The sequence below is a fragment of the Suricata suricatta genome, chromosome 5 (genome assembly GCF_006229205.1).
Source record: "Suricata suricatta isolate VVHF042 chromosome 5, meerkat_22Aug2017_6uvM2_HiC, whole genome shotgun sequence".
In the NCBI taxonomy this organism is placed as follows: domain Eukaryota; kingdom Metazoa; phylum Chordata; class Mammalia; order Carnivora; family Herpestidae; genus Suricata; species Suricata suricatta.
In genome coordinates, this window is record NC_043704.1 from 73,651,684 (window position 1) to 73,677,154 (window position 25,471).

The window sequence follows — 25,471 nt, forward strand, 5'->3', positions numbered from 1 at the left end:
CAACATGAGGCTTGAACCCACCAACTGTGAGATCATGACCTGAGCTGAAGTCGGAGGTTTAACTAACTGAGCCACCCAGGCGCCCCTATTTTGATGTTTTACTTGACCTTTTTTGGAGCCAGGCAGGATTAGAAAAGAAGGAATACACAAACAGATGGATGGGTGGGTGGATGGATGAACACATAATTCTCTGACATGACCAGGCAGTGGATCTACCCAGAGTCCCCTTCTGAAAACCAGGACTCCGCCCTAAATGTGAAGAATGCCCCCAGGAGAGATAGGGTGTGTGGATCAGAGCAGGGGGAGACCCCAGGGTGCATCCTTATTCATCCCAGATGTCAGCTCTCTCCTCGACACTTGTCATCTGGGCCTCCCTCCATACTGTTAGCTACTCCCCACCTCATGGCAGGTTCCCAGTTATAATAAGCATCATCACAGCACTCTTGTCTTCAAAATCCTCTGCTGTCAGAAATAAAGCTCAATAATTTCCCTTAATTTGCCAGCATGGAAATGGCCAATGCCAGAGGAGACACTCTGTCATTCCAAGGATCTAGGTGGTGACTGTCACATGGGACCCAGATTCATTACTATCATGTCATAGCATTTTTCTCTTTGGAGCAATAACACAGCTTCATTTATCAAGAGCAATGGCTATTTTAACTGTCTTATTTCTCATTCTAAGGTTGACCAGAAAGCAGTCATAAAAAGTAAAATGTCATTCTCCTGAAGAACATAGACTAATAGAAAGTGTGGGGGTAAGACAGAGAATACTGGATTCTAATCCCAACCACTGACTGAGACTTTTGTGGAATCAGTTGACTTTTCTAGGAAAGTATATAGTTAAACTAGATGAAGTCTAGGGCTCTTTCAATCCCCATCCTCTTCCTCCCCTCCCAGAAAACCTGTGGTTCTGGGTCAGTAGTGGTATGAGAATACTGACCATTCTAAGGTGGCAAAGATGTTTCTGGATAGCACAGTTTTAAGCAATTGTTTAAAGAAAGGGAGAAACTCTGTTCCTTCTGATACCCATTTTATTTGGAAAACTCTACTGGGTTTATTCCTTTTCTTGGAAAGTCCTTCAGAAAAGGGGATGTGAGGGTAGGGAGGCAAAAGCCTGAGATAAAATGTCTATGAGGATGTTTGACTTTCTGAATTGTAGCTACTGTGACCTTTCAAAGTATGGCTGATCGGATGAATGGCCTGAAAACACAAGTTGGACTTGGAGATTTTTTTTCCTTTATTTTTTTAAATAGTTTATTGTCAAATTGGTTTCCATACAACACCCAGTGCTCTTCCCCACAAGTGCCCTCCTCCATCACCACCACCTCTTTCCCCCCACCCCCTTCCCCTTCAACTCTCAGTTCATTTTCAGTATGGACTAGGAAATTTTCAAAGCGAGAGAGGGGGCAGAATTACTGATGCCTCAGCTCAGGCAAGCCATCCAAAGGGGCTCCAGGTTTCAAAGACTCTTTTCAGGTCTTACTATGGAACTGAGTTCCAGAAGGCTGTGAGGCTCAGAACAAGAGCCAGTGATTGGCCACAGCCTTAACTAGACCCAGCAAACCACCTCTTACCCTGCAAGCACCGTTGGCCCCACCCAGCCTGAGGAGACCCAGGCCCACTCTAGGAGCCTGTGCAACCATTCCTCGGGCCCCTGGAGACTATTTCCATCCCCAGGACTCAGGCTTCACAGGAAATTCTTGTCCACATTCCCCTCAGACTCCTCAGGGAAACCTCTCAATTGCTCAGGATCCTCTTTTACCTTCTTCAACTCCAGATCCGCCATCTTGATTCACTCTGTGTACCTGCACTGTGGGAGAAGGATGGAAAGAGGGTCTCAATTAGCAGTTACTAAACAGCTGTTGGGTCTGGGCACTGCCAGTGTGCGGTGGGCAGTGCAAGGAGTCAGGAAAGTTTGCAATTAGCCAAGATGGCTGCAAATATGAACTCTGAACAATTTCTGCCTCCCTCCCTCCCTCCCTTCCCTTCTCCTTTATCAGATGAGATGAGCTGAAAAGATAGGACTTTTTTTTCATAGAATAACAGGCTGCTATCACGTGGTTATCTAGTGTAATGCCCGTTCCCACTTTATGGATGCGAAAACTCGCACCCAAAGGGGGAAATGGCTTGCTGAGGTTCGTGTTCTGAGCTCCAGCCTTCCATGTCTTTCTTGAACCTTGGATCTGGCTAAGTGGCATTCTCCTGTTCCTTTTTGGATTGTACACGGAGAGGAATTTGCTGGGAGATGAGGAGAAGGGCAGGTTCCTAAAGTGGGGGGGGGGAGTAAGGGGAGGCTAGGGTCCCTGGATTGAGCCCATGTACCCCTGTGTTTCTGTGCAAACTCCAGTCATGTGTGTCCTTCAAAACAGACCTGTTCATTCATGTAATAATTAAGGAAAACAGCAGCTCTTCCAGCACCCATCTCTGACCTTTAATTAGGTGCGGTGACGCGCCAGCCGCGAGGGCTATGAAGTTGCTAGTTTAATCATTTCAAAGGCTGCTCTGTTTTATTGTGGCATAAAATTTGGAAGTCTCATATTAAAACGTGCCATTAAATGTAACTTGAATTGCTTCAGGCCCAAGAGGACTTTTCCTTCCTCCTGCAGCCAGCCCCGACTCTTGCCTAACCCCATCTGTTAACTGTCTAGTTTCTAACTCTCTGAGTCCCTTCGAAGGAAAGGGACGGATGGGCTCTTTGAAAAACTGTGTTTAAGGAGACATTTGGCAAAACGAGTCTGTCTGTAGGTTCAGGGATACCCAGAGGTTGGGCTCAGACTGTTCTGGATGCTGACGGGACGGGAAGGCAGACCCAAGTCTTCTCAGACGGGGAAGGCTGGTTTCTTGATAAAATAAATGAAACAACAGTGACTACCACCCTTCCTGGGTCCCTGTCACCTATGGAGAAAAGTTCAAGTTTCTCAGCCCAGCTTAGAAGGGTTTCCTAATCCAGTTCTCTGTAAAACTCGCTCCCCACAAACATAGCACTGTTCTTGCCTTTGGACCTGGGCTTACCCGAGGACCCTCGCCTAAAATGTCCACCTATCCCCTCCAGACCCTTTCAGGATCCCATTTACTCTCCAAGGTTGACACCCACCCCACCATGCCTTCCTTGCTCTCTTCTGGCTGAGCAAATCTTTCCCTCCTCCGTCCTGCCTGACTCACCCGGGTGAAGCGCATGCCGGTGGCTAAGGCTGGGCAGCAAAGGTTCCAACTGAGAAACATTTCACCCTTGCTCACAGGGGCTGGCGTGGAGGATGGGGTCTTTAAAACATGGAGCATGTAAGGAATGTTTACTTCATGATACAAACTGTCAAGTCATACACGGAAAATGTGGAAAAAATATAAAAGACAAAATTATAGGGGAGGGAGTGATGGCTCACATCCCCATCACCCAAAGACAGGCCAGCCTTCCTCAAAGGCTCTGACACACCTGCTGGACCAGGGGAGTTGAGTCCCGGCCGGAGCAGGGGGCGGGTTCGGGGGCCTGTTCGGTCCAGGTCAGCCGGGGACCAGCCCACATAGACTAACTTTGTGTGCTCTCTATTTTTGATAATGTTTGCAGGAAGGCCTAATTTTTCATTTCATAGAAAAACATTTCACGAGTTAAATGATGATCTTCAACTCTGTCCAGCACAATTCGACCTGAGGATTGCTTTGTGTGTGTGCATGTGTGTGTGTGTGTGTTAAAATCTACGTAACATAAAATTTACCATTTTGTGCATTTGTAGTGGGCAGTTCGGTGGCATTAAGCATAGTCACATTGGTGAGCCATCATCAGCACCCTCCGTCTCCAGCACTTTTCCATCCTCCCAAACTGAAACTGTGGTCCCATTAAGCATCCCCTCCCCCTACCTACTCCCCCAGCCTCTGGCAGCCACCATTCTACTTTCTGTCTCTGTGAAGCTGACTACACTAGGTGCTGAATATAAATGCTCTCACACAGCATGTGTCCTTTGAGACCCTAGAGTTGCTTCCCCCCTTTTTGGCTGTTGTGAATAATGCTGCTATGAACACAGGTGTACAAATATCTGTTTCCTGCTTTTAAATCTTTTGGGGGCACCCCTAGAAGAACTGCTGGGTCCTAGGATAATTCTGTGTTTCAATCCTTGAGGAATGGCCCTCCCATTTCCCATAGCAGCGGCGTCATTTTACATTCCCAGCAGTGATACACCAGGGCTCCAGTTTCTCCCCATCCTTTCCTTATGATTTCTCATTTTTTGGAGAGCTGCCATCCTCATGGGTGTGAGGTGGTATCTCACTGTGGTTTTGGGTTTGCGTTTCTCTGATGACTAGTGATGTTGAGCATCTATCTCTTCCTGTGCTTATTGGCCAGCGGTGTATCTTCCTTGTTAGAATGTCTGCTCAGGTCCTTTGCTGGTGTTTTAATTGAGTTGTTTGTTTGAAGATTGCTCTTTCACATGTGAAATCCTCTCTCCTCCACCCACTGCTCCTAGGCCTGACAACCTCTGACCAAATAGCCTCCTTGGGACACTCATGACTCTGAACACATCATCATCATCATCATCTTCGGGAACAGAATGCTGGGGACCAAGAAAAATCTCATGACACTCGTCTTTGCAGAAACACCACTAATAACCAGGTATGGATGGAGATGAGTCTGGCAGCTGTCACTGGGGATTTTAAGAAGGTGACTGTCTGCTTGTTTGTCCCATTGGTATTATTCTATATATTGTCAGTGTTTCTGGCTTCATTCTTCCACAAGAGGATGGTGTGCAGTACTTTAAATAGACCAAATTCTGCTCCTTTGTGACAAGTAGGAAGATTATAAAGTCCTTTCCTCAAAGATTGCCCTTTTGGTGTTAGCTAAAGAGCAACAACTCTATCAGAAGGGAAGGATGTGGAAGGGAGAAGGGCCTTCCCACTTACTGGTCATTTGCTGTAACCAGGGCCTGAGCTGGACATTGCTACACATGATTTTCCTTCTAATCCTTTCATTCTTCACATCAGGCAGGTTGTTATCTGAGTTCACACATGGGGACAGAAAGGCTCAGAGAGGTGGATTAAGTCACCACGGTCCCAACCAGTGCCAGGCAAAGGTGGAAAGCACCCTACAAGTTGGAGCCTTTTCTGTGACAGCGAGCACTTCTGTTTCTACTGCTGGGACCACACCGGAGTGCTAAAGTTGGTTCCAGGAGCCTGTTTCCAGAAGAAGAAATCATTTGCTCTATCTCTGCTCTTCTCATTACCTCCTTCTCTGCTGGACATTTCCATTCAACCTCTGCCATGTTTAATCTGCTGCAATCCTAAAAGCCAGGACTGGCCTTCCCTCCAATCTTTCCCTCTGGTAACGTGCCTTCCCCATCTGCTCCATCTACTCCCTTGAAACCACTGACGGTCCTTGTCACTGGCTTCCTGACACCCATAGACCTGACCAATTTACCACCCATTCTTCTTAAACCCTGCTCCCCCCTGCCCCTTCAAACCCTCTGTCTTGTTGCCAAGACCACCCTCATTGCTCTTTCTTGGTCTCTTTGGTTGGCTCTTCTTTCTCTATCTGCATTAGTAATAAGGCGGGGTGATACCCAGCCTGCCATTCTGAACCCTCTTCTTCTGCACCCCAGATCCTTGAGAATCTGACGAAAGTCATGAACTGTCTCCCTGGAAAAGCACACAGCACGTTTCCACATAACTTGCATACAGTTTCAGGGAATTCACAGGCTGCACCTTCCTCTCAGTACTTTAGGTGGAGAGAGGCTGCTTTAATGGGTGGGACTTATGGACTCCAGATTAAGCACCACTGCTAGACTATCTCCCCTTTCTCTATGGTTCTGTGGTTTTATAGAGTTCTATTCCCAACCAGACCCTTCCCCTGAGCTCAGACCCTGATTCCAGGCTCCAGTGGACAGTCCACATTATGGTCCCCCAGGACTCAAAGGCAGCCTGTTCAAAGTGAGTCTGCCCCCTTGCTTCTTACCACTCCCACGTTCACTGACCCTCTTAATGGTGCCCGCCAACTACTGGGTCACTCATGCCGAAAACCTGGCTCTTCCTTTCATGGCTTTTTCTATTTTGTCTGCTAATAGCCTCCCAGTGGCCACTCCTGCTTCTTCTAATTAATTATTTTATTTTATTTTGAGAGAAAGAGAACAAGCAGGAGAGGGGCAGAGAGAGAGGTTAAGAGAGACTCTTAAGCAGTCTCCACACTCAGCATAGAGCCCAATGTGGGACTCAATCCCACAACCCTGGGATCATGATCTGAGCTGAAATCGAGAGTCAGATGCTCAACTGACTGAGCCATCCAGGTGCCCCTAAAAGTTTTAATTTCTCTATGGTGCTCAACTCAAGACTGTTTCCCCTGCAGATGGGGGCAGCCATGGAATATGAATGGAAGTGATGTGTGTAGCTTTAAGGTCATGCCTTTAAAGAGAAGGACTGAGCCCCTTCCTCTTTCCTGCCTTTGCCTTGACTGGAATATGAATATGAAGGCAGGAGCTAGCACAACCATTCTGGGCATGGATCGAAGATAGCTGAGCAATTCGATGGATGGGGTCTTGGTCCCTGATATAGTCAAGCCACCATTGCAGGCTTGGTGGGAACTAAACATCCATCTCATTTAAGCTCTTGCTATTTTTGGCTCACTTCGTTGTGGTGGCCTAACCTGTATCGTAACAGCCCCTCTGCATCACCTCACTTCCCACTGTAACCGATTCATCACCATGTTGTGCCAGTTCAATCCTTATCATCACCTCCTGATTCGGTCTCCTTTTCGTTCTCACTGTCCTGTCTTAGCTCAGGTTTTCATCGCCTTCCATCTCAGCTATTGCTATAATTTTTTTTATCAAGTATTCTTACCCTCTCTGACTTTCATCCCCTCAGTGATCCATCCTCTATGCTGCTGCCAAAATTATCCACCTCCACACCTGTGTTTCTCAACCTCAGCACCACTGACAGCTCAGTCCCAATAGTGCTTGGCTGCAGGGGGCTGTGCTGTCCACTGGAGGATGTCTAGCCTCATCTTTTGACTACACTCACTAGATCCCACTTGCGTTCTCAAGTTGTGACAACCCCAAATGCTTCCAGATATTGCCAAATGCTCCCCAGGAGGGGGCAGAATCACCCCTGCTGCAACCACTGCCCTACACCAATCTGATTACATCTGTTCCTGGCCAAACCCTTCGGTGGCCCTCCATGGCCACCTACAGGGTGAGTCCCATTTGGCGAGGTCCCTCATACATTGGGTCTTGCCTTATGGGAATGGTGTTTCTCCCAAGCCCTCATGTGCACCTTACTCTCCAGTTATCCTGAACTATTTGTCGCATGCTGATTGCAAATGCTATTTGTTCTCAGAGGCCCAAACGCCCACTCATCCTACCAGGCTCAGTCCAAGGGCCTCCTCCTTGGGGAAGCCTTCCTCCCATGGGCCAGGAAGGCCTGGTGGCTCCCTTGTGTGGCCTTATCCCACGTATACCTTCCATCTGACTGTGACTGTTCCTGTGTTTAAGTGTGTCTCAGAACGAATTCACTCCTGTATACTGGCACCTAGCCAGGCCCTGCCACTTACTAACTGCTCCGTTTGCTGAGTGAATGCAAAGCCCGGTGATGAGCAACCAGGACAGCTGAGGGAAGGGACTATGTGTGGTGTGTCCAAAGGGGCAGATGGCATGGAGGCTTTGGAAGGGAGTGAGCCAGCTCATGGGGCCCAAACATTTCAGGCGATGGCCCCCGGGCCAGGGCAGGCACAACGGGGCCCGAAGAGAGGAAGGGAATCCGAGGGTGGAGGTCCCAGGGAGGGGGGTTTGGGTGTAATACAGAGAAATGTTTCAAAGCATAGAACTCGAGGGGCACGTGGGTGGCACAGTCAGGTCAGCATTGACTCCTGATTTCAGCTCAGGTCATAATCTCACAGTCTGAGTTCTAGCCCAGCATCAGGTTCTGAGACTGCTTGGGATTTTCTCCCTGTCTCTCTTCTCCTCCCCTGCTGTTTCTCCCTCTCTCTCCTTCAAAGTAAATAAATAAACTTTAAAAAATAAAAGAATAGAATTTTGTGTTTTTGTCTTTTAAAATAGTTGTCCTAATGATCCATGAGATGCAATTCAGGAATGTGTTTTTATTTAAATGGAACATATGACAGCATGCAGTTATAAAAAAATCCTCATTCATCACTGTTCCCTCCCCACCCCACTACTGCAGCCTTCTGTGTGCCCTTTCACGTCCTTTCCTAAGCATTTATACACAGCTATAGACAGAGATCACACATGTACACACGTGTGTGCACATACATATGTGCGTATATGCACACAAACATCTATATGTGCGCACACAGTGTATGTGCATACATATATGTGTGCATACATACTTGTGTGGACACACGCACACAGTGTGTATCTATGCATGTGTGTTCACATATGCACACCATACATGTGCGTGCACACGTGTGCATGTGTATACATGCATATGTGTGAATACAAACACGTATGTACACACAGATATAAAACTGGATGAAACTTTATCTCACCTGCTCTGTTGTTTCTTGTTCCTCCTCATCTGTGTTGTGGAAGTTTTTTATAAAACTGAGAAAATCAACAGAGACTGGCTGGTGATGTATTTTTTTCAGTCCTGTTGTGAGAGGCTGTCCACATGAGTGAGAGGGATGGCTGTTGGTCTTTGAGAGTCACTGCTCTGAGAAACAACCTAAAATTTCTCCTTCAGAGAATGGACAGGGCCTCGGGAATGAGCTAGAAACCGGGTGGAGTCCCGTGGCCTTTTCTGACTCCAGCGTAGCTGGGCCCCACCTGGGGACCAGCAGTTGGGAGCAGAGCGGGGTGACCTGGGGATGGAGAGGGGTGGGGGACAGGAGCCTTGGGTGCTCATTTGAGGCTGTTCCATGAGCCATTCAGTAGGAAAACTGATGTTCCGTACCATCTTCTGGCATTTTGTGTGATCGTGATCGACAAATAGTGAGAGTGTTTTCCTCACTAAGTTCCCATATATTGAAATACATCTGAGGAGTTATCCATGCATGTGTTTCCCCCTAAAACCAGGAAGTGTAATATATATATATATATATGTATATCTTAATACATGAAGTATATTTTTCTTCTTTGGCAAATAAAGATATATCCAATCTTTTTAAATTGGGTACTTGGTAGGGGTGTTTTTGATACATAGAATCATTGTCATATGGACGGACATTCACACTGTTCACACAACCTGTGGTTGCAGTCATGCCGTGCTGAGTGTTCTTGGGCATCTAGCTTTGTGCACACATACGATCGTGTGTGTGTGGCACTAACCGTGGTGAATGGGTGCACAGATTTGGAATTTTGATAGCTGATGCTCTACCGGTTGATATTCCTGTCAACAGAGAGACCACCCTCAGCCTTATGAGCCCTGAGTGTTCTCCATCTTTTTTATCCTGCCGACATCCCCAGGGGATTTCATTGTGCGGTCCTGACTTCCCCATCCCAGAGGGGGACCAAGCAGAGCTATAACTCTGTCTTTTGAGGTTGCTGGGAAGGACTTTCATGACCTCAGTTCCCTGGGTTCTTTGCATATTAACTAGACTTAGGGAACATGCATGGATGGGAGGGATTGAACTTCTCTGAAGCCCTAAGGCAACCTTGACCCTTCTGGTTCTCCTGGGGAGGGGGACTGGAAAGTAAGCCCTGAGGATTATAGGGCCTGTGGGTGGTGAACCAGGCTTTTTCTTTCACCAAATCTCACTTCTGGGGGCTGACAGGGGCCATTTTGCTTTCTCAGTAGCAGAGTGTGTACTTCTCCAGGAAAGAGGGGGGTCTCAGTGAGCTAAAGCTCACAAGTCCTGTAGCTGGATCCCCAATCTGGAGACCTGGTCCTTCCTGCATGGGCTGCTAACTGTCTTGAAATCTATGTCCTGTCATGAAGCCCAGAGAGGATGGTAGGACTGCTTTGAAAACTGGATGCCCTGTGGACAGGCAAGGGTCTTCCACTAAACCTGAAACTCCTGCCATACGATGCTTCCTGTAGCGTGGCTCTGACTGTGCCTCTACTGTCCTCCCAAACCCTCAGGGTCTCCCCGCTGCCTCTACTGGACCTCACACCCTTCAGGGAGGCATCCCAGCCTTCTCCAGGGAGAGCTGCCACAAAGCCTGGACTCAGAGTTCATGGAGGCCCCCCTCCCCTTGCTCTGATTCAATGGTTTTCCTTAACTCGCTGCCTCCACATTTTCAGGTCCTGCTTATCTTTTAAGGCCACCTTCTGCACAAAACTCAAGCCCCATCCTTTCAAATGAACCCATGTTTATCCAACTTATGCTGAGGACCTCATGTCCCTTGACTTCTTGAAATCCTTACTGAAATTTAAACATGGACACGCTCCTATCTGCAGCAGTTAAGTGTGTGTGAGCACACAGTGGATGGAGGAGCATACAACCCACTGTCCAGGGTTTGAATTTTGGTTCTGTCGCTTAGCATGTGAGCTCAGGGAAATGAGTTAGCTGCCCTGAGCCTTAGTTTTCTTATTTGTAAAACAGGAACAGTTACTCCCACACACGGGATTATTGGTAGATCAGTGGCTCTCACCGGAGAGTGCGCCCTCGCACGTGTGTGTGTGTGCATGTGTGTAGTCACATTTTTGGTTGTCTCAACTTGGGAGGAATGCTACTTGTATCTAGTGGTTTGAGCCCAGAGATGCTTTAAGCATCCTACAATACAGGCACATCTCACATTTTTGCACTTTGCTTTATTGCACGTCACAGATACTGCATTATTTTTTACAAATTCAAGATTTGTGGCAACCCTCCATCAAGCAAGTATATGGGCCATTTTCCAATAGCACTTGCTCACTTCATGTCTCTGTGTCACGTTTTGGTAATGTTTGTAATATTATAACTTTTTCATCATTATTATATTTGTTGTGGTGATCTATGGTCTGCCATCTTTAATCTGCTATGGTAATTGTTTTGGAGATCCACAAGCCACACCCACATAAGATGGTGGACTTAACCCATAAATGTCTGTGCTCTGATTGCCTCATGGACTGGCTGCTCCCCCCATCTTTCTTCTTCTTTTTGAGCCTCCTTATTCCCTGACCCATAGCAATATTGGAATTAGGACAATAAATTGCCCCTACATTGGCCTCTAAGTGTTCAAGTGAAAGGAAGAACTACACGTCTCTTGCTTTACATCAAAAGCTAGAAATGATTAAGCTTCATGAGGAAGGCACGCCGAAAGCTGAGACAGGCTGAAAGTTAGGCCTGTAGTGCCAAAGAGTTAGCCAGGTTGTGAATGCAAAGGAAAGTTCTTGAAGAAAATGAAAAGTGCTACTCCAGTGAACACAGGTATGATAAAAAAGCAAAAAACCTTATTGCCGAGATGGAGAAAGTCTGAGTGATCTGGATAGAAGACAAACCAGTCACAACATTCCCTTAAGCCAAAACCTAATCCAGAGCACAGCCCTGACTCTCTTCAATTCTGTGAAACCGAAGGAGGAGAAGAGGCTGCACAATTAAGTCTGAAGCTAGCAGAGGTTGGCTCAAGAGGTTTAAAGAAAGAAGCCACTGGGGCTCCTGAGTGACTCAGTCAGTTAAGTGTCCGACTTCGGCTCAGGTCATGATCTCACAGACCATGGGTTTGAGCCCTTCATCAGGCTCTGTGCTGATGGCTCAGAGCCTAGAGCCTGCTTCGGATTCTGTGTCTCCCTCTCTCTCTGCAGCTCCCCTGCTCACTCTCTGTCTCTGTTTCTCAGAATAAAACAAAGACATTAAAAAATTTAGAAAGAAAGAAAGAAGCCATCTCCATGATATAGGTGTGCAAGGTGAAGCAGGAAGTTATATAGAAGATCTAGCTTGGATAATTAATGAAAGTGGCTGCACTAAACAACAGATGCCCAATGTAGACAAAACAGCCTTCTATTGAAAGAAGATGGCACCTAGGACTTTCATAGCTAGGGAGGAGAAGTCAATGCCTGCCTTCAAAACTTGAAAGTGCAAGCTGACTCTCTTTTTTTGGTGACTATAAGTTGAAGCCAGTGTTCATTTACCATTTTGAAAATCCTAGGGCCTTTAAGGATTATGCTAAATCTCCTCAGTCTAAGTTCCATAAATGGAATAACCACCCAGATGGCAGCATATCCATTTACCACGGTTTTTAAAATTTTTAAAAATGTTTTATTTATTTTTGAGAGAGAGAGAGAGAAACAGTATGAGCAGGGGAGGGTCAGAGAGAGAGGGAGACACAGAATCTGAAGCAGGCTCCAGGCTCTGAGCTAGCTGTCAGCACAGAGCCTGACGGGGGGCTCGAACCCATGAACCATGAGATAATGACCTGAGCCCAAGTCAGACACTTAACTGACTGAGCCACCCAGGGACCCCCATTTACCACATGTGTATTGAATAATTTAAGCCCACTGTTGAGACCTACTGCTCACAAAATAGGATTCTTTTAAATATATGACTGCTCATGGGCAACGCACCTGGTCAGCCAAGAGCTCTGTTGGAGAGGGACGGTGAGGGTTTCATGTTTGCTAACACGGTGTCCATTCTCCAGCTCATGCTTCAAGGCGTCGTTTCCACTTTCAAGTCTTAGTGTTTAAGAAATCCATCTCATAAAGCTATAGCTGCCATAGATAGTGGTTCTTCTGATGGATCTAGGAAAAGTACACTGAGAACCTTCTGGCAAGAATTCGCCATTCTAGATGCCATTAAGCACATTCATGATTCATTGGAGAAGTCAAGATATCAACATCAACGGGAGTTTGGAAGAAGTTGATTCCACCCCTTATGGAAGACTTTGAGGGCTCAAGACTCCAATGGAGGAAGTGGTGCAGATGTGGTGGGAAGAGCAAAAGAACCAGAATCAGAAGTGGAGCCCGTAGATGTGACTGAAATGCTATAACCTCTTGATAAAATTTGAATGGATGAGCAGTTGCTTCTTAGGGATGAGCAAAGAAAGGGGTTCCTTGAGATGGAAGCTACACTTGGTGAAGTTGCTGTGAAGATTGTTGAGATAACAAAGGGTTTAGAATATTACATAATCTTGGTTGATAAAGCAGTGGCAGGATTTGAGAGGTTTGACTCCAATTTTAAAGGAAGTTCTGTGGGTAACATGCTATCAAAAGCATTACATGCTACAGAGAAATTTTTCATGAAAGGAGGGGGCAAACTTCACTGTTGCCTTATCTTAAGAAATTGCCAGTCACCACAGCTTTCATCAGCCTGACAAATCAGCAGCCATCAACATTGAGGCAAAAGTTTCTATCAGTAAAAACATTACGACATACTGAAAGCTCAAATGGTTAGCATTAAAAAAATATTTTTTAGCATTTATTTATTTTTGAGAGATGGAGAGAGACCTAGCACAAGTAGGGGAGGAGTAGAGAGAGAATGAGACACAGACTCTGAAGCAGGGTCAAGGCTGTCAGCACAGAACCCCCACTCCAGGCTCAAACTCACAAACTGTGAGATCATGACCTGAGCTGAAGTCGGAGGTTTAACTGACTGAGCCACCCAGGCATCCCTGATGGTTGGCATTTTTAGCAATGAAGTATTTTAAAATTAAGGTATGTGCACTACTTTAGACATAATGCACTTAATAGACTACAGTGTAGTGTAAACACAACTTTAAACGTGCTAGGAAAAAAATTCATTTGACTCGCTTTACTGTGATACATGTTTTATTGTGGTGGTCTGAAACTGAACCCGTAATATCTTTGAGGAATGCATATACCTGGGACAGCTCCCCACAATAGAGAATCCACTGGCCTGAAATATCAATAGTGGCAATGTTTAGAAGCCTGGTATAGATATAATACTGTAGAGATGTAATAAGGTCCCTGTGGGCTCTCTGGTTCACAGTAGGTGCTTCATAAATTCTTTCTTCTCTCCACTCTGAGTGTCAGGTCTTCATGGGCAAGAAAAGCATCTAATTCATCCCTGTGCAGATCCCGCTGGTGCAGAGTGGCTGAATGTTAGAATCAGGAAGAAAGGAAAGAAGGTAAAGAGGAGATATTTTTATTCTTACACGTTCTACAGAAAGGCGGTTGATGACTCCAGTTTGGGGATGTGAAGGTGCCCGGGTAGTAAGAGGGAGGGAGTTCTCCACATGGACTGTTATTTGGAAGGGAGGTTGGTGGGCGAAGAGCTGGAGCTGGGAGCTGTGTGGAGATCCCTCTAAGCGGTGCCTGCCCCTCTTGGGCGCATGTCACTTAATGGACAGGGTGCTTTTTGTTCCTGGCTCTGAATCATGGTGCCACCAGTGAGAAGGAATGTGACATGATTCAAGCTGTAAGGCTTGTCCATTGCAAGCCACCCAGGTGACTATTTCAGTAATAACACTATGCACTTTTATGTCTTCCTTTCATCGCACATCTCAAAGCACAGTGCAAACATTAATTAAGTCTCTTGGCATTCCATGAGGCATTGTGTGTAAATATCACTCTCCCCACTAGGCTGAGAAGGTAAACTGAGCCAGGGAAGGGCACATGGCTCAGCCTAGCACAGTTCCTGCCTTATTGAGGCTGCATCTTGGAGAAGATGCTGGGGTTTGGCTGCCTCACCCCATAATCTACGACTTCTTTCTCTTCTCCCCCAGGTCCTCTTCGTGATACCAAGAACAGAAATGGTTTCTTGTCCCCCACTGTGGCAGCGGGGAGTGGGCTCCAATGCAGAAGTGAAGGGCTCCGGGAGCCTCTCCTTCTTAGCTATGCCCCTTGACTGCATGCCTGTCTCTGGGAGGCGGCAGTGAGGGAGCAGCGGAAGATGGAATGGAAACATCGTTTTGGGGGGAGGCATCATTGGGAGGTACTTTATCTCTCTTTAGAACTTAAAATAAATGCTTTCCCCCAAATGTTAATAAAAAGATAAATTGGGTAAAGCAAATAAGAGTGCTCCTTGTATTATTCTTGCAAATTATCCGTAAATTTGAAATTACTTCCGAGTAAACATTTAAAAGCAAGACGGGGGGAGGGGGAGGATGGGGGTAGGAAATCAATGCTTTTCTACAGCAGAGAGCTTGTCTAGAGCCAAAAGGGCCAGTGCAGCCACTGAGTCCCAGTGGGGCACTGGAGAAGAGGGAGAATGCTTTCTTAAAAACAACAACACAACAACACAACAACTAAATCGTGCAGGAAGAGAGGTCCCCGCACCCTGCATCTCCGAGGAGGCTCTGTGCCCCCGCTGGGCCGCCCGCCTGCCCGGCCCCTCCCCGCCACCGCGCCGACCCTGCCCCCGGCGGTGACTCACGCCTGGACCGTTTAAATACGGGGAGCGCCGGGCCCGCAGCACTCATGCTGCCGCCGTGAGCCGGCTGCGTCCTGCTCTCGGGCTCCCTCTGGTCGACGGCGGGCGGGCGCCCGAGCTGCTGGTAAGTGGGCAGGCCGACCCAGCGCCCCTCTCTCCTTCCCTTCGGCCCGCGCCCGGTCTGTGGCCCCAGCCTCCCGTCCTGCGGGCCGGCGCCTCGGGGGCAGGCTCCTGGGGCAGCGCTGGCGGGTGCCTGGGGATGCTCTGCGCGTGGGGGGCCGCTGGAGCCCCACGGGAGGGCCGGTCCTGGGGCCTCCAGCCAGCCCCCAGCCCAACTTACCCTTACCGCCCCAGGAGGTCAGTCTGCGGTGCTGTGCTACCGAGGTCGTTTTCAGATGCCCTGAAAGTTGACTGAACGATCGATCACACCAGTGACCCCTCGAGTTTACCTTTCTGGGACTACCTTACTGGAGGAAGAGTTTCTCTCTTTCAAAGGCTTAGGTTATTTGAACCCACCGTCCTTTCCCCCAGCACTTACTGTGGTGGGAGTGGCCTGCCGGCCGTCTGGGTCTGCCCAGGACCAGTGGAGGGTTTCCCAGAGGACAAATCTGTCCTCTTTTCCCGGACTTAGAACTGCTGCAAAAGTGGCTTTAGCAGATGTGCCGAGCCGGGTTCGGATTTCCAATGTGGATTTCAGCTGTGGACTGAGCATCGTTTGGGGTCTAAATTTGTGTGGGTGTGGCTTAGACCACCGCCTTCCGGCAGCCTTGTCCTCTTGCCACCCAGAAGTGTCTGGGGGTGGCCAGGGCTGCTGGCCCTGAGCTGGGAGTCAGGGCTGGGGATGCATTTGTGATCAGGGTGGTGTGCGTTTAAAATCCTGTGACTGGGGCACCTTCACCAGCATCTCTGCTCAAATGTAGAAGCAGCAGTGGGGCCAAGGAACCAACTGTGGAAAACCAGAACTTTTCTAGAGCTTCCCACCTGTGCCAAAGTGTGAGCCAGCCTACCTTCAGGGCCAGACGTATTGCCTCAGGGCAGACTGCGATACTCTTGGATAAGGTGTCACTCTGATTCAAGGTGCCAGATGCCGTTTGTCAGGTTCCCGTTTCTCTAGGATTATCTGGGATTGTATCACTGTGTCTCTGGTGACTCCCAGATATGCCGGTGTCACTGCCTCCATAATTTAGAACTTCTCTAACGGCTGTCACTTCTTTCACTGCACTGATTGGACATCTGGGGTACAATCAGGACCAGACAGTCCCATTTGCCTGTGGTCTTGAGTCAGCGGTCAGGCTCGGCAGGGCTGAGACAGGCGAGGGAGAGAGGTCGAGGCCAGGGAGGGGGGAGCGTTCTGGACAGACCCTGCAGAAAGTCAGGGCACTGGAGGCTACCTGGGCTCACTCGGTAAATGCAGGGGGCAGTGGGCTGCGGATGGGAGTAGATGCAGATGCCAAGAAACAAGGAGAGATGAGGGAGAAGCTGTCCCAACCCCGTCCTGCCAGCACACGCTACCGAGGCTGTGATTACATATGGCAAATTGCTTCCCTAAATCCCGACCACGAACGAATGACTGTAGCTTCTGGTTTCACTGCCTCTCTGGGCTTCTGGGACCCAGGATTTAGAAACTGCTTCCCAGAGGCTTTGCGGAGAGGTTCATCCATTTCTGTGTTGGGTCACCTGGGTGTCACCCCAAGCAGGGGGCTGTAGCCCATGGCTTTGCTCATGAAAGCCTTGAATGGGAACTTCTCCCCAGTTCTACTGGCAATGTTGTCAGTATCTCTTGCTGCTTTCGCCAAGCTAATTACAGGCCTGCTCTGGCCTCTGCAGGAGCCCTACCTCCCTCAACCCTGGGGCTGGAAAGGACTTGCTTTTTCTTACTCATGTTCTTTTTTAAAAAAGTGAACAATATTTTGACTTTGAAGGACCAGGAGAGGTGGGGTCAACAAGTGAGTCAAGTGGGGGATGGAGGTGTGGCTGGTGTTCCCTTGGGGCTCCAGCATGCTGTGTGGTTGGGGTAGAGCCTGGCTAATTTGGTAAAACCCTGAGGGGGCTGTGTGTTGAGATTATGTGATGAATCTCTCTTTGCAGCCCCTTCAGTTTCTTCCCTCTGCTCTTCCAGGCCACTCAGGTGAAATTGAGTCAACGTGAGCCTCAGAGCAGCCTTAAGGGAGGACATCCCTCAAACAGTGCAGCCTGGGAGTTGGGAGGTCACTTGATCTTGGTTAATAATGCTGAGCAGCTGGAGGGTGGATTGTATATGAGCCTGAGATCATTTCAGGACAGAGGGAATAAAGCTCTTTCTTCCCTCCTTTCAGGCACTGCCAGACCCATGGTTGATAAGGCCCTGAAGTCTCATGATAAGGTTCAGGGGGTCACCAAGCTCTACAGTTAGGCAGAGTGATCTGGGTGTTAGGAATCTTCAACTGACTGTATGACCTTGGACAAGTTTGTCCCTCCTGCAGCCCCGTTAGTTTTCCCATCTACAAAGTGACCTGATGGTTTGACCAGATAGTCTCAAAAGTCCCTTGCCCTAGGTTCAAAAGTCCCTTGCCCTGGGTTCTTAGCGCTGCTTCTGGAAGTGGCCTCTACTGCTAGATTCAACATAGCACAAATCCCAGATTTCTGACAGTGGTGCAGAAAGTGCCAGGGAAGGAAATATTGGTAGAGGTCCCTGGATGAACTCTCTTGCTTGACCTTCAGCCTCCTTGATCCTGAATTCAGTCTTTCCATTTTTGGCAGTAAATGACACAGGTCAGGAGCATGGCTCTAAGCTGGGCTGGACCCCAACTGATGCTTCTGAGTGTAGGCCATGGACACCTACATCAGAGTCCCTTGGGGGAATTTGTTAAGTGTTGCAGAGTCTGGGGCCCACCCAGACCTAGGAATCAGGATCTCTGTGGGCAGAGTCTCCAGAGATCCTGGTTTTACTTAACAGCAGAACGAACCGAAACTGTCAATGACATTTACTAGGTACTCATTCTGTGCCAAGAACGACTCTCAGTGCTTTGCAGGTAGGACTCATTTAATCCCCGCAGCTGCAAGTCTGGATCTATTCAACAAGCATCCTAGAATCTTCCAGATGATTTTTTATGTACTGCTTTGGGGTGTGGAGCGGTTACCCCCCGTTTAGTGTGATGGGGACATCTGGATGCATTGAGCCTCTCAGTCAGCAGCTTTAGGCCTTCTGTTGGGCTGAGCACTGATAAGCGGCCTGATCAAGGCTGATACTGGCCAGAGGGGGTGCCAGAGGTGCTGGGGGGAGGGGAGACAGCCCCTCAACAGCTCCAAGCCTGACATCTCCCTCGGCTGCATGGGGCAACATGTCACTGAAGATGAGGTCATGTTTAGGGGGAGAGGGCACAAGCCAAGGAGGGAGATCTCTCTCTTACTCAGTTTCCCCAGGTGCACTGGCTGAGGTCAGGACCAGAGGCTCCCTAATCCCATGAAATGGCTCTGGGCTATTTGCAGATGTACTAATCAAGAAAGGGGGGGCACCTGGGTGGCTCAGTTGGTTAAGTGTCCGACTTCGGCTCAGGTCATGATCTCACGGTTCGTGGGTTCAAGCCCCACATCAAGCTCTGTGCTGACAGCTCAGAACCTAGAGCCTGCTTCGTATTCTGTGCTTCAGATTCTCCTTCTCTCTTTGCCCCTCCCCCACTTGTGCTCTGTCTCTCTCTGTCTCTCAAAAATAAATAACTATAAAAAAATTAAAAAAAAAAAAAAGGAAGAAGAAGTGGGATTGCTCTGCCTGGAGACCTTCTGAAACAAGGTAGACCTGAAACGATGAAGCATGAATCATGAAGCTGGGGTCAGGCCCGGTGGCATTGCCGACCGTTCAGGGTGACCTTCGTGGTATGTGGAAGGGATGGTGAGGTGAATGGTGGGGTTTCAGGCCAGACTTCCTTCCTGTCTCCAGTCAGAAGACACCAGAGCTATCAAGGGCCCTTGAAGTCTACAGGAGGCCTGGAGAATTTACCTAAACTCACTCCAAGTTAGCGTCAAGACCAGAGTAGCACATCTGTCTCCCAGGCTCTTTCCAGAAGTTTTGCTCCATGGCATCGCAATAAGAAGGCATCTCCTCCCAGGGAACCTCATGTTTAGGGGATGTGAATGATGGTAATAAACCAAAAAAGTGCCAACCCGCCAACCAACAAAGCCCAGAGCCTCGACGCTAATTATGTGTTCACTCATGAGTCACAGGCAGTTCTTGCTGAAGAGACTCCCAGCCAAAGTGCCTGGGCCAAGCGCTTCTCCTCCTGGGGAGGGACCGCGTCAGTGTGTCCGAGTGAGCTGCCTGTCTGTCTGCTTGGCTTACTGAATTCCTGGGCCAGCGACAGACCCCAGGCTGTCCCTCCTCCTAGGACAGGGGCTGGGCTGAGTCGCTGCAGTGACTGAGGATGCCTTTGGCCGCCCAGGGGGAGGAGGGTATAATTAGGGTAGCTTTGTGGGCCTTAAACTGGCATTTGTCATGGCTGCCAAGCGGCACCGGGCAGCGTGTGCTATTAGGCTGCTGTGTGCCGGGCTTCGGAGGACACCTGCGCACTTGCTGAGAATCCGAGGGCCCAGCTGGCCAGCCAGCCCTGCCTCTGTGGCCCCTCTGTCCCCTGAGGGCTCTGCAGCTGGGGTTGAGGTGGGCCCCTGGGGGTCTCTTAAAGCAGTCAGTGCCTTGTGGCAGTAACAAGTGCTGGAAAACAGGAAGCCACTGCATGTGGCATCAGGGTGGACTGTGCAGACATAAGGCTTTATGAAAAGGAAAATCTGCACATTCTTGCAATATTTGTCAAGCTGAGTGTGGTCCATTTTAAACAACAGTGGCTCTGTTCCCATAAGGGAATTATCTTTTTTCTCTTCTTGGCAAGCTGTGAGGCCCCCTCCCCCTGGCCCTCGGCCCTCCCTGAGGCTGGCTTGATGCCCCCTGGCTCCAGCTGGGGGGTGCAGACTCAGCGAGGGTCTGGGATGGCTTCCTCAGAGAGCATCTCGTCCCACACCCTCACTTACAGATGGGAAATTTGACAGAGTCTGCCTTGGACTTGCCAGGTTATGGGCGCTTATTTAGTCCCTGACACTGGAGCTATGTCACCATTCTGAAGCATGATGAGCATAGAAGTAAACATTAAAAATAAATGAAGTACTAGGTAGCACATCACATGACCAGGAAAAATTAGAGCTCCACCTTAAAAAAATTTTTTTTAATGTTTATTTATTTTTGAGACAGAGAAAGGCCGAGCATGAGTAGGGGAGAGAGAGAGAGAGAGAAGGAGAAAGAGAGAATCCAAAGCAGGCTCCAGGCTCCAAGCTGTCAGCAGGAAGCCCAATGTGGGGCTCGAACCCACAGACAGTGAGATCATGACCTGAGCTGAAGTTGGAGCTGAAGTGGCTTACCCGACTGAGCACCCAAGTGCCCCATTTTGTTAAATCAGTCCAGGGAGGAAGTCTCTCACACACACATGTACCAAGGAGATGGGCACACACCCACGCCTGTCCACACAGACCCCTGAAAGCAAAGGCACAATTGTCTGGGTAGATGGATCTCATATTCTTTCTCTGGACTCAGCTTTAGAATCCTAAAGTTTGAAGGATAAACATGGCATCAGCTGTCATCCAGTTCAATACCCCACGGGCGGTAAGAATCTCCCCTTCAAGCTTCCTTTCCAGAGAGTTGCTCAGCCTCTGCTCGAACACTTCCGGTGATGGGGAGCTTACTAACTCCACGGCTGTCCGTTCTGATTCAGACAGCGGTGAACTGAAGTGCGCTTCCCCACAGCTTCCACACGCCACTTTTGACCTCTGGAGCCACAGTGAGTAAGGCTGCCTTCTCTGGCCAGGGCAGTCCTTCATGTGTTCTTGTATCTCCTTCCAGCTCCACACTTCCTTCAACGCATGCTCCGATGTTCTGGTTTCTAGGTCCCCTCCCCATCCTCTTTCCGCTCTTTACAAGGCCTTCAAGGGACCAGTTTGTTATTGGCCTTCTTGAAGTTGGGGCACAGCAGCGCAGGTGTGGCCTGATCAGGTCCGAGTAGAGTAAGACCCTCACTTCCTTTGTTCCACACTTAATACTTCTGGTAAAGCAGGCAAAGTTCACATTCGTTCTTTTTGGCCAATCTTCTTTCTCTGTTACTATCAATAAAAAGTCTTAAGTCTTTCCCCTGGGGTGGGTGTTGAGTCACTTTTTCTGTGCCCCCTGTTTTGACTGTTCATTTTCTGCTCTCAAGTTCTAGACCTTTTTTTTAAATTTTTTAATTTTTTTAAATGTTTATTTATTTTTGAGAGAGAGAGAGACAGAGTGCAAGCAGGGGAGGGGCAGAGAGGGAGACACAGAATCCGATGCAGGCTCCAGGCTCTGAGCTGTCAGCACCAGAGCCCAATGCGGTGCTCAAACCCACGAGACCTGAGCTGAAGTCAGATGCCCAACCGACTGAGCCACCCAGGTGCCTATTTCTCTTGTCTATACAAATCTGTCCTTCCAGATGTGTCTTTAGCTTCATCAGACCCCATTCCTTGGCATCTAGACTCCGTTGGCCAAGTTATTCTTTTTTCTTTTCTCCACCATGTTACATAGTTATTCAAGTCCAGAGCTTGGATGGGCTGTGAATAAATGATGAGTCAAGGTCTGGGTGGGTAGGGATAAACTTGGGTTCTGTCCTCAGAGTAGGCTTGTTGAGAGAGAAAATGGTATACTCAGTTAAGACAAGGTTGGGAAGCCTGGATTATTTTGAGATATGGGCCAGACCTAGGATTCCATGAGTTCAGGAAGAGAGGCTGGAGAAATACTTTCCCCACCCAGCCAGTTTATGCCTTACATGCCATCATTTCAAATTCCTTGCTCTGACTTGGGATTTTACTCATTAAATGGAGAGGCATTGCATTGACACTCAGAGTACTCACCCAAGAGTCTAGAGGTCCAGGATTTAAGCTCTGAGCCTCAGTATCCCTGCTTCCTTTATCCCTAGAAAATAGCAGGGATGTAAGATCAGCAGTTCTTAACCCTTTGGAAGTTAGAGACCCCTTTGAAACTCAGTTAGATGTTTCAGATGCTGCTTTATTCATACACAGAAATCTCTGGCCCCTTGAGTGAGGTTGCCAAGATTAAAAATACCTTGAGGCCTTCCTGTTTCCATGAGTCTATATGGAGTCCATGTTGTGGATGACCTTGAACACATTTGCACAGCACTGTGTAGGACACTCTCACATCCATTCTTCTGTTTGCTCTTCCCAGTGGCCTCAAGAAGGAGGAGAAGCTGTTCCCTCAATTTAACACATGAGAAAGCTGAGCTTGAAGGCTTCAAATTTCCTTTTAGGTCAAACAGCTACTTAGTGGTTCTTAACTATTTATGTAGGGCTCAGGGCCCATAACTCATGTCTCCATCACACTGTATATATCTATATAATTATGTATATATGTGTGTGTATGTGTGTGTATATGTATATATATATAATTCTCATCACCTCTGACCTCAAACATTGAACACTTCATGGGTTTGGCTCTATTCCTAGATCAGCACCGTGCCCTGGGGAGCATCGGCCCTCCCACTTTTCAGCTCATAGTGCATCACAAGTATTCTGGGACTTACTCAAGGCCACTCGCTGTTTCTTTGTGGAAACTGGAACTGGTACCCCGAAGGCAGACTCCAGGCATCACCTGAGCCACAACAGCTCCTTCCAGAGAGACAGGAAGTGGCACAAATAATTTCCTTTCCCTGGGAAGGTGGTTTGAATTAAACCTAGATGAAGCCCCCGAGAGGGGTTACCAAAGGGCCAGGCTGTCCATGGTGGTGATGGGGCAGGGCCACGCCGGGTCATGCTGAGCAGAGGAAAAGCTGAACTTGCCCCCTCACTTCTGCCAAACCGGTAGTGCGTCCCACCTTTGCTGACTGCCGCTGCTTTCCCAGCAGATGTCTGTGTTTGTGGTCTTAGCATCTTCTCCCAGGGCTCATTTCTTATCTGCTCCTCCCGAGGAGGTCATGTTCAACCAGCAAGTTGAGTTGTGCTGTGAGGGATACACAGATGTGTCTGATCCAGGGGGCTTGTTCCCAGACAAGATACTGTTCCTGCCTTAAAGAATATCTGGGGATGACTGATGGACATCCCTGCCCTTGACAAGCTTATTGACTAGAGAAGGACAGAGACGGGAACACAACAAATTCCAAACAAGGCCAGTTGTGGCATGGCCATAATGGATGCTGGGAAGACCGCCTGCATGGGAGGGTAACTAATGCTGAATCATGGCGTCTGGGGAAAAGCTTCCTAGAGGTGATTGCATTTGACCTAGACTTGAAAGTATGGGGACGATTTAGATGAGGACAAAGAGCACTCCAGATGGGGGTAATTGCTTGGGTAAAGGCATGTGGGAAGGTGAAAGGGCTTGCTGACTGGACTGTAAGTAGCATATGTCAGGGTATGTGGTTGTGGGGCTCAAAGGCAAGCCAGTGTTTGGCACCAAAGGTTGACATTGGCTTAAAAATAACAGCAGTGTTGGTGAGATGCCCCTGACTCACATGTGCTCTCTCCCCTTGCAGAGGCTATGCCACTGAAACATTATCTTCTTTTGCTGGTGGGCTGCCAAGCCTGGAGTGCAGGGCTGGCCTACTATGGCTGCCCAACTGAGTGTACCTGCTCTAGGGCCTCCCAGGTGGAGTGCACTGGGGCACGCATCGTGGCAGTGCCCACTCCCCTGCCCTGGAACGCCATGAGCCTGCAGATCCTCAACACGCACATCACTGAGCTCACGGAGTCCCCATTCCTCAATATCTCGGCCCTCATTGCCCTGAGGATTGAGAAGAATGAGCTGTCCCACATCATGCCTGGTGCCTTCCGTAACCTAGGCTCGCTGCGGTACCTCAGCCTTGCCAACAACAAGCTTCAGGTTCTGCCTATTGGCCTCTTCCAGGGCCTGGACAACCTCGAGTCACTCCTTCTGTCCAGCAACCAGCTGGTGCAGATCCAGCCAGCACACTTCTCCCAGTTCAGCAACCTCAAGGAGCTGCAGTTGCATGGCAACCATCTGGAATACATCCCTGATGGTGTCTTCGACCACCTGGTGGGCCTCACCAAGCTCAATCTTGGCAAGAATAGCCTCACCCACCTCTCACCCAGGGTCTTCCAGCACCTGGGCAACCTCCAGGTCCTCCGGCTGTATGAGAACAGGCTCTCAGACATCCCCATGGGCACTTTTGATGGGTGCGGAAACCTCCAGGAGCTGGCCCTACAGCAGAACCAGATTGGGATGCTCTCCCCTGGCCTCTTCCACAACAACCGTAACCTCCAGAGGCTCTATCTGTCCAACAACCACATCTCCCAGTTGCCCCCAGGCATCTTCATGCAGCTACCCCAGCTCAACCGTCTCACACTTTTTGGCAATTCCCTGAAGGAGCTCTCTCCCGGGATCTTTGGGCCCATGCACAACCTGCGAGAGCTTTGGCTCTATGACAACCACATCACTTCTCTACCCGACAACGTCTTCAGCAACCTCCGCCAGCTGCAGGTCCTGATTCTCAGTCGTAACCAGATCAACTACATCTCCCCAGATGCCTTCAATGGGCTGACGGAGCTGCGGGAGCTATCCCTCCATACCAATGCGCTGCAAGAGCTGGATGGGAACGTCTTCCGCATGTTGGTCAATCTACAGAACATCTCCTTGCAGAACAACCGCCTCAGACAGCTCCCAGGGAATATTTTCGCCAATGTCAATGGCCTCATGACCATCCAGCTGCAGAATAACCAGCTGGAGAACCTGCCCATGGGCATCTTCGATCACCTGGGGCACCTGTGTGAGCTGAGGCTCTATGACAACCCCTGGAGGTGTGACTCGGACATCCTACCACTCCGCAATTGGCTTCTGGTCAACAAGCCCAGGCTGGGGACAGACACTCTCCCGGTATGTTTCAGCCCAGCCAATGTTCGAGGCCAGTCCCTCATTATCATCAACATCAATGTTGCTGTCCCCAGTGTCCAGGTCCCCGTGATCTCCGAGGTCCCCAGCTACCCGGAAACACCACAATACCCGGACACACCCAGCTACCCTGACACTACCCCCATCTCCACTACTGCGTTCACCAGCTCCGTGGAGGACTACACCGATCTGACCACTGTTGAGGTCACTGGTGACCGTAGTACGTGGGGCATGACCCAGGCCCAGAGTGGGCTGGCCATTGCTGCCATCGTCATTGGCATCATTGCCCTGGCCTGTTCCCTGGCTGCTTGCATCTGTTGTTGCTGCTGCAAGAAGAGGAGCCACGCGGTCCTGATGCAGATGAAGGCACCCAATGAGTGTTGAAGAGGCGGGCTGGAGGAGGAGCT

The 25,471-nt window shown here is 49.0% G+C and overlaps 1 protein-coding gene across 1 annotated transcript; it reads left to right on the plus strand.

Annotated features, from left to right (window-relative positions):
• Positions 1-15,239: 15,239 nt before the first annotated feature.
• Positions 15,240-25,448, plus strand: LRRC15 (leucine rich repeat containing 15). Its single transcript, XM_029940840.1, has 2 exons — positions 15,240-15,299; positions 23,692-25,448. Exon 2 carries the CDS (start codon positions 23,697-23,699, stop codon positions 25,446-25,448), a length of 1,752 nt encoding a protein of 583 aa, XP_029796700.1. The 5' UTR covers positions 15,240-15,299; positions 23,692-23,696.
• The last annotated feature ends 23 nt before the right edge of the window (positions 25,449-25,471 follow it).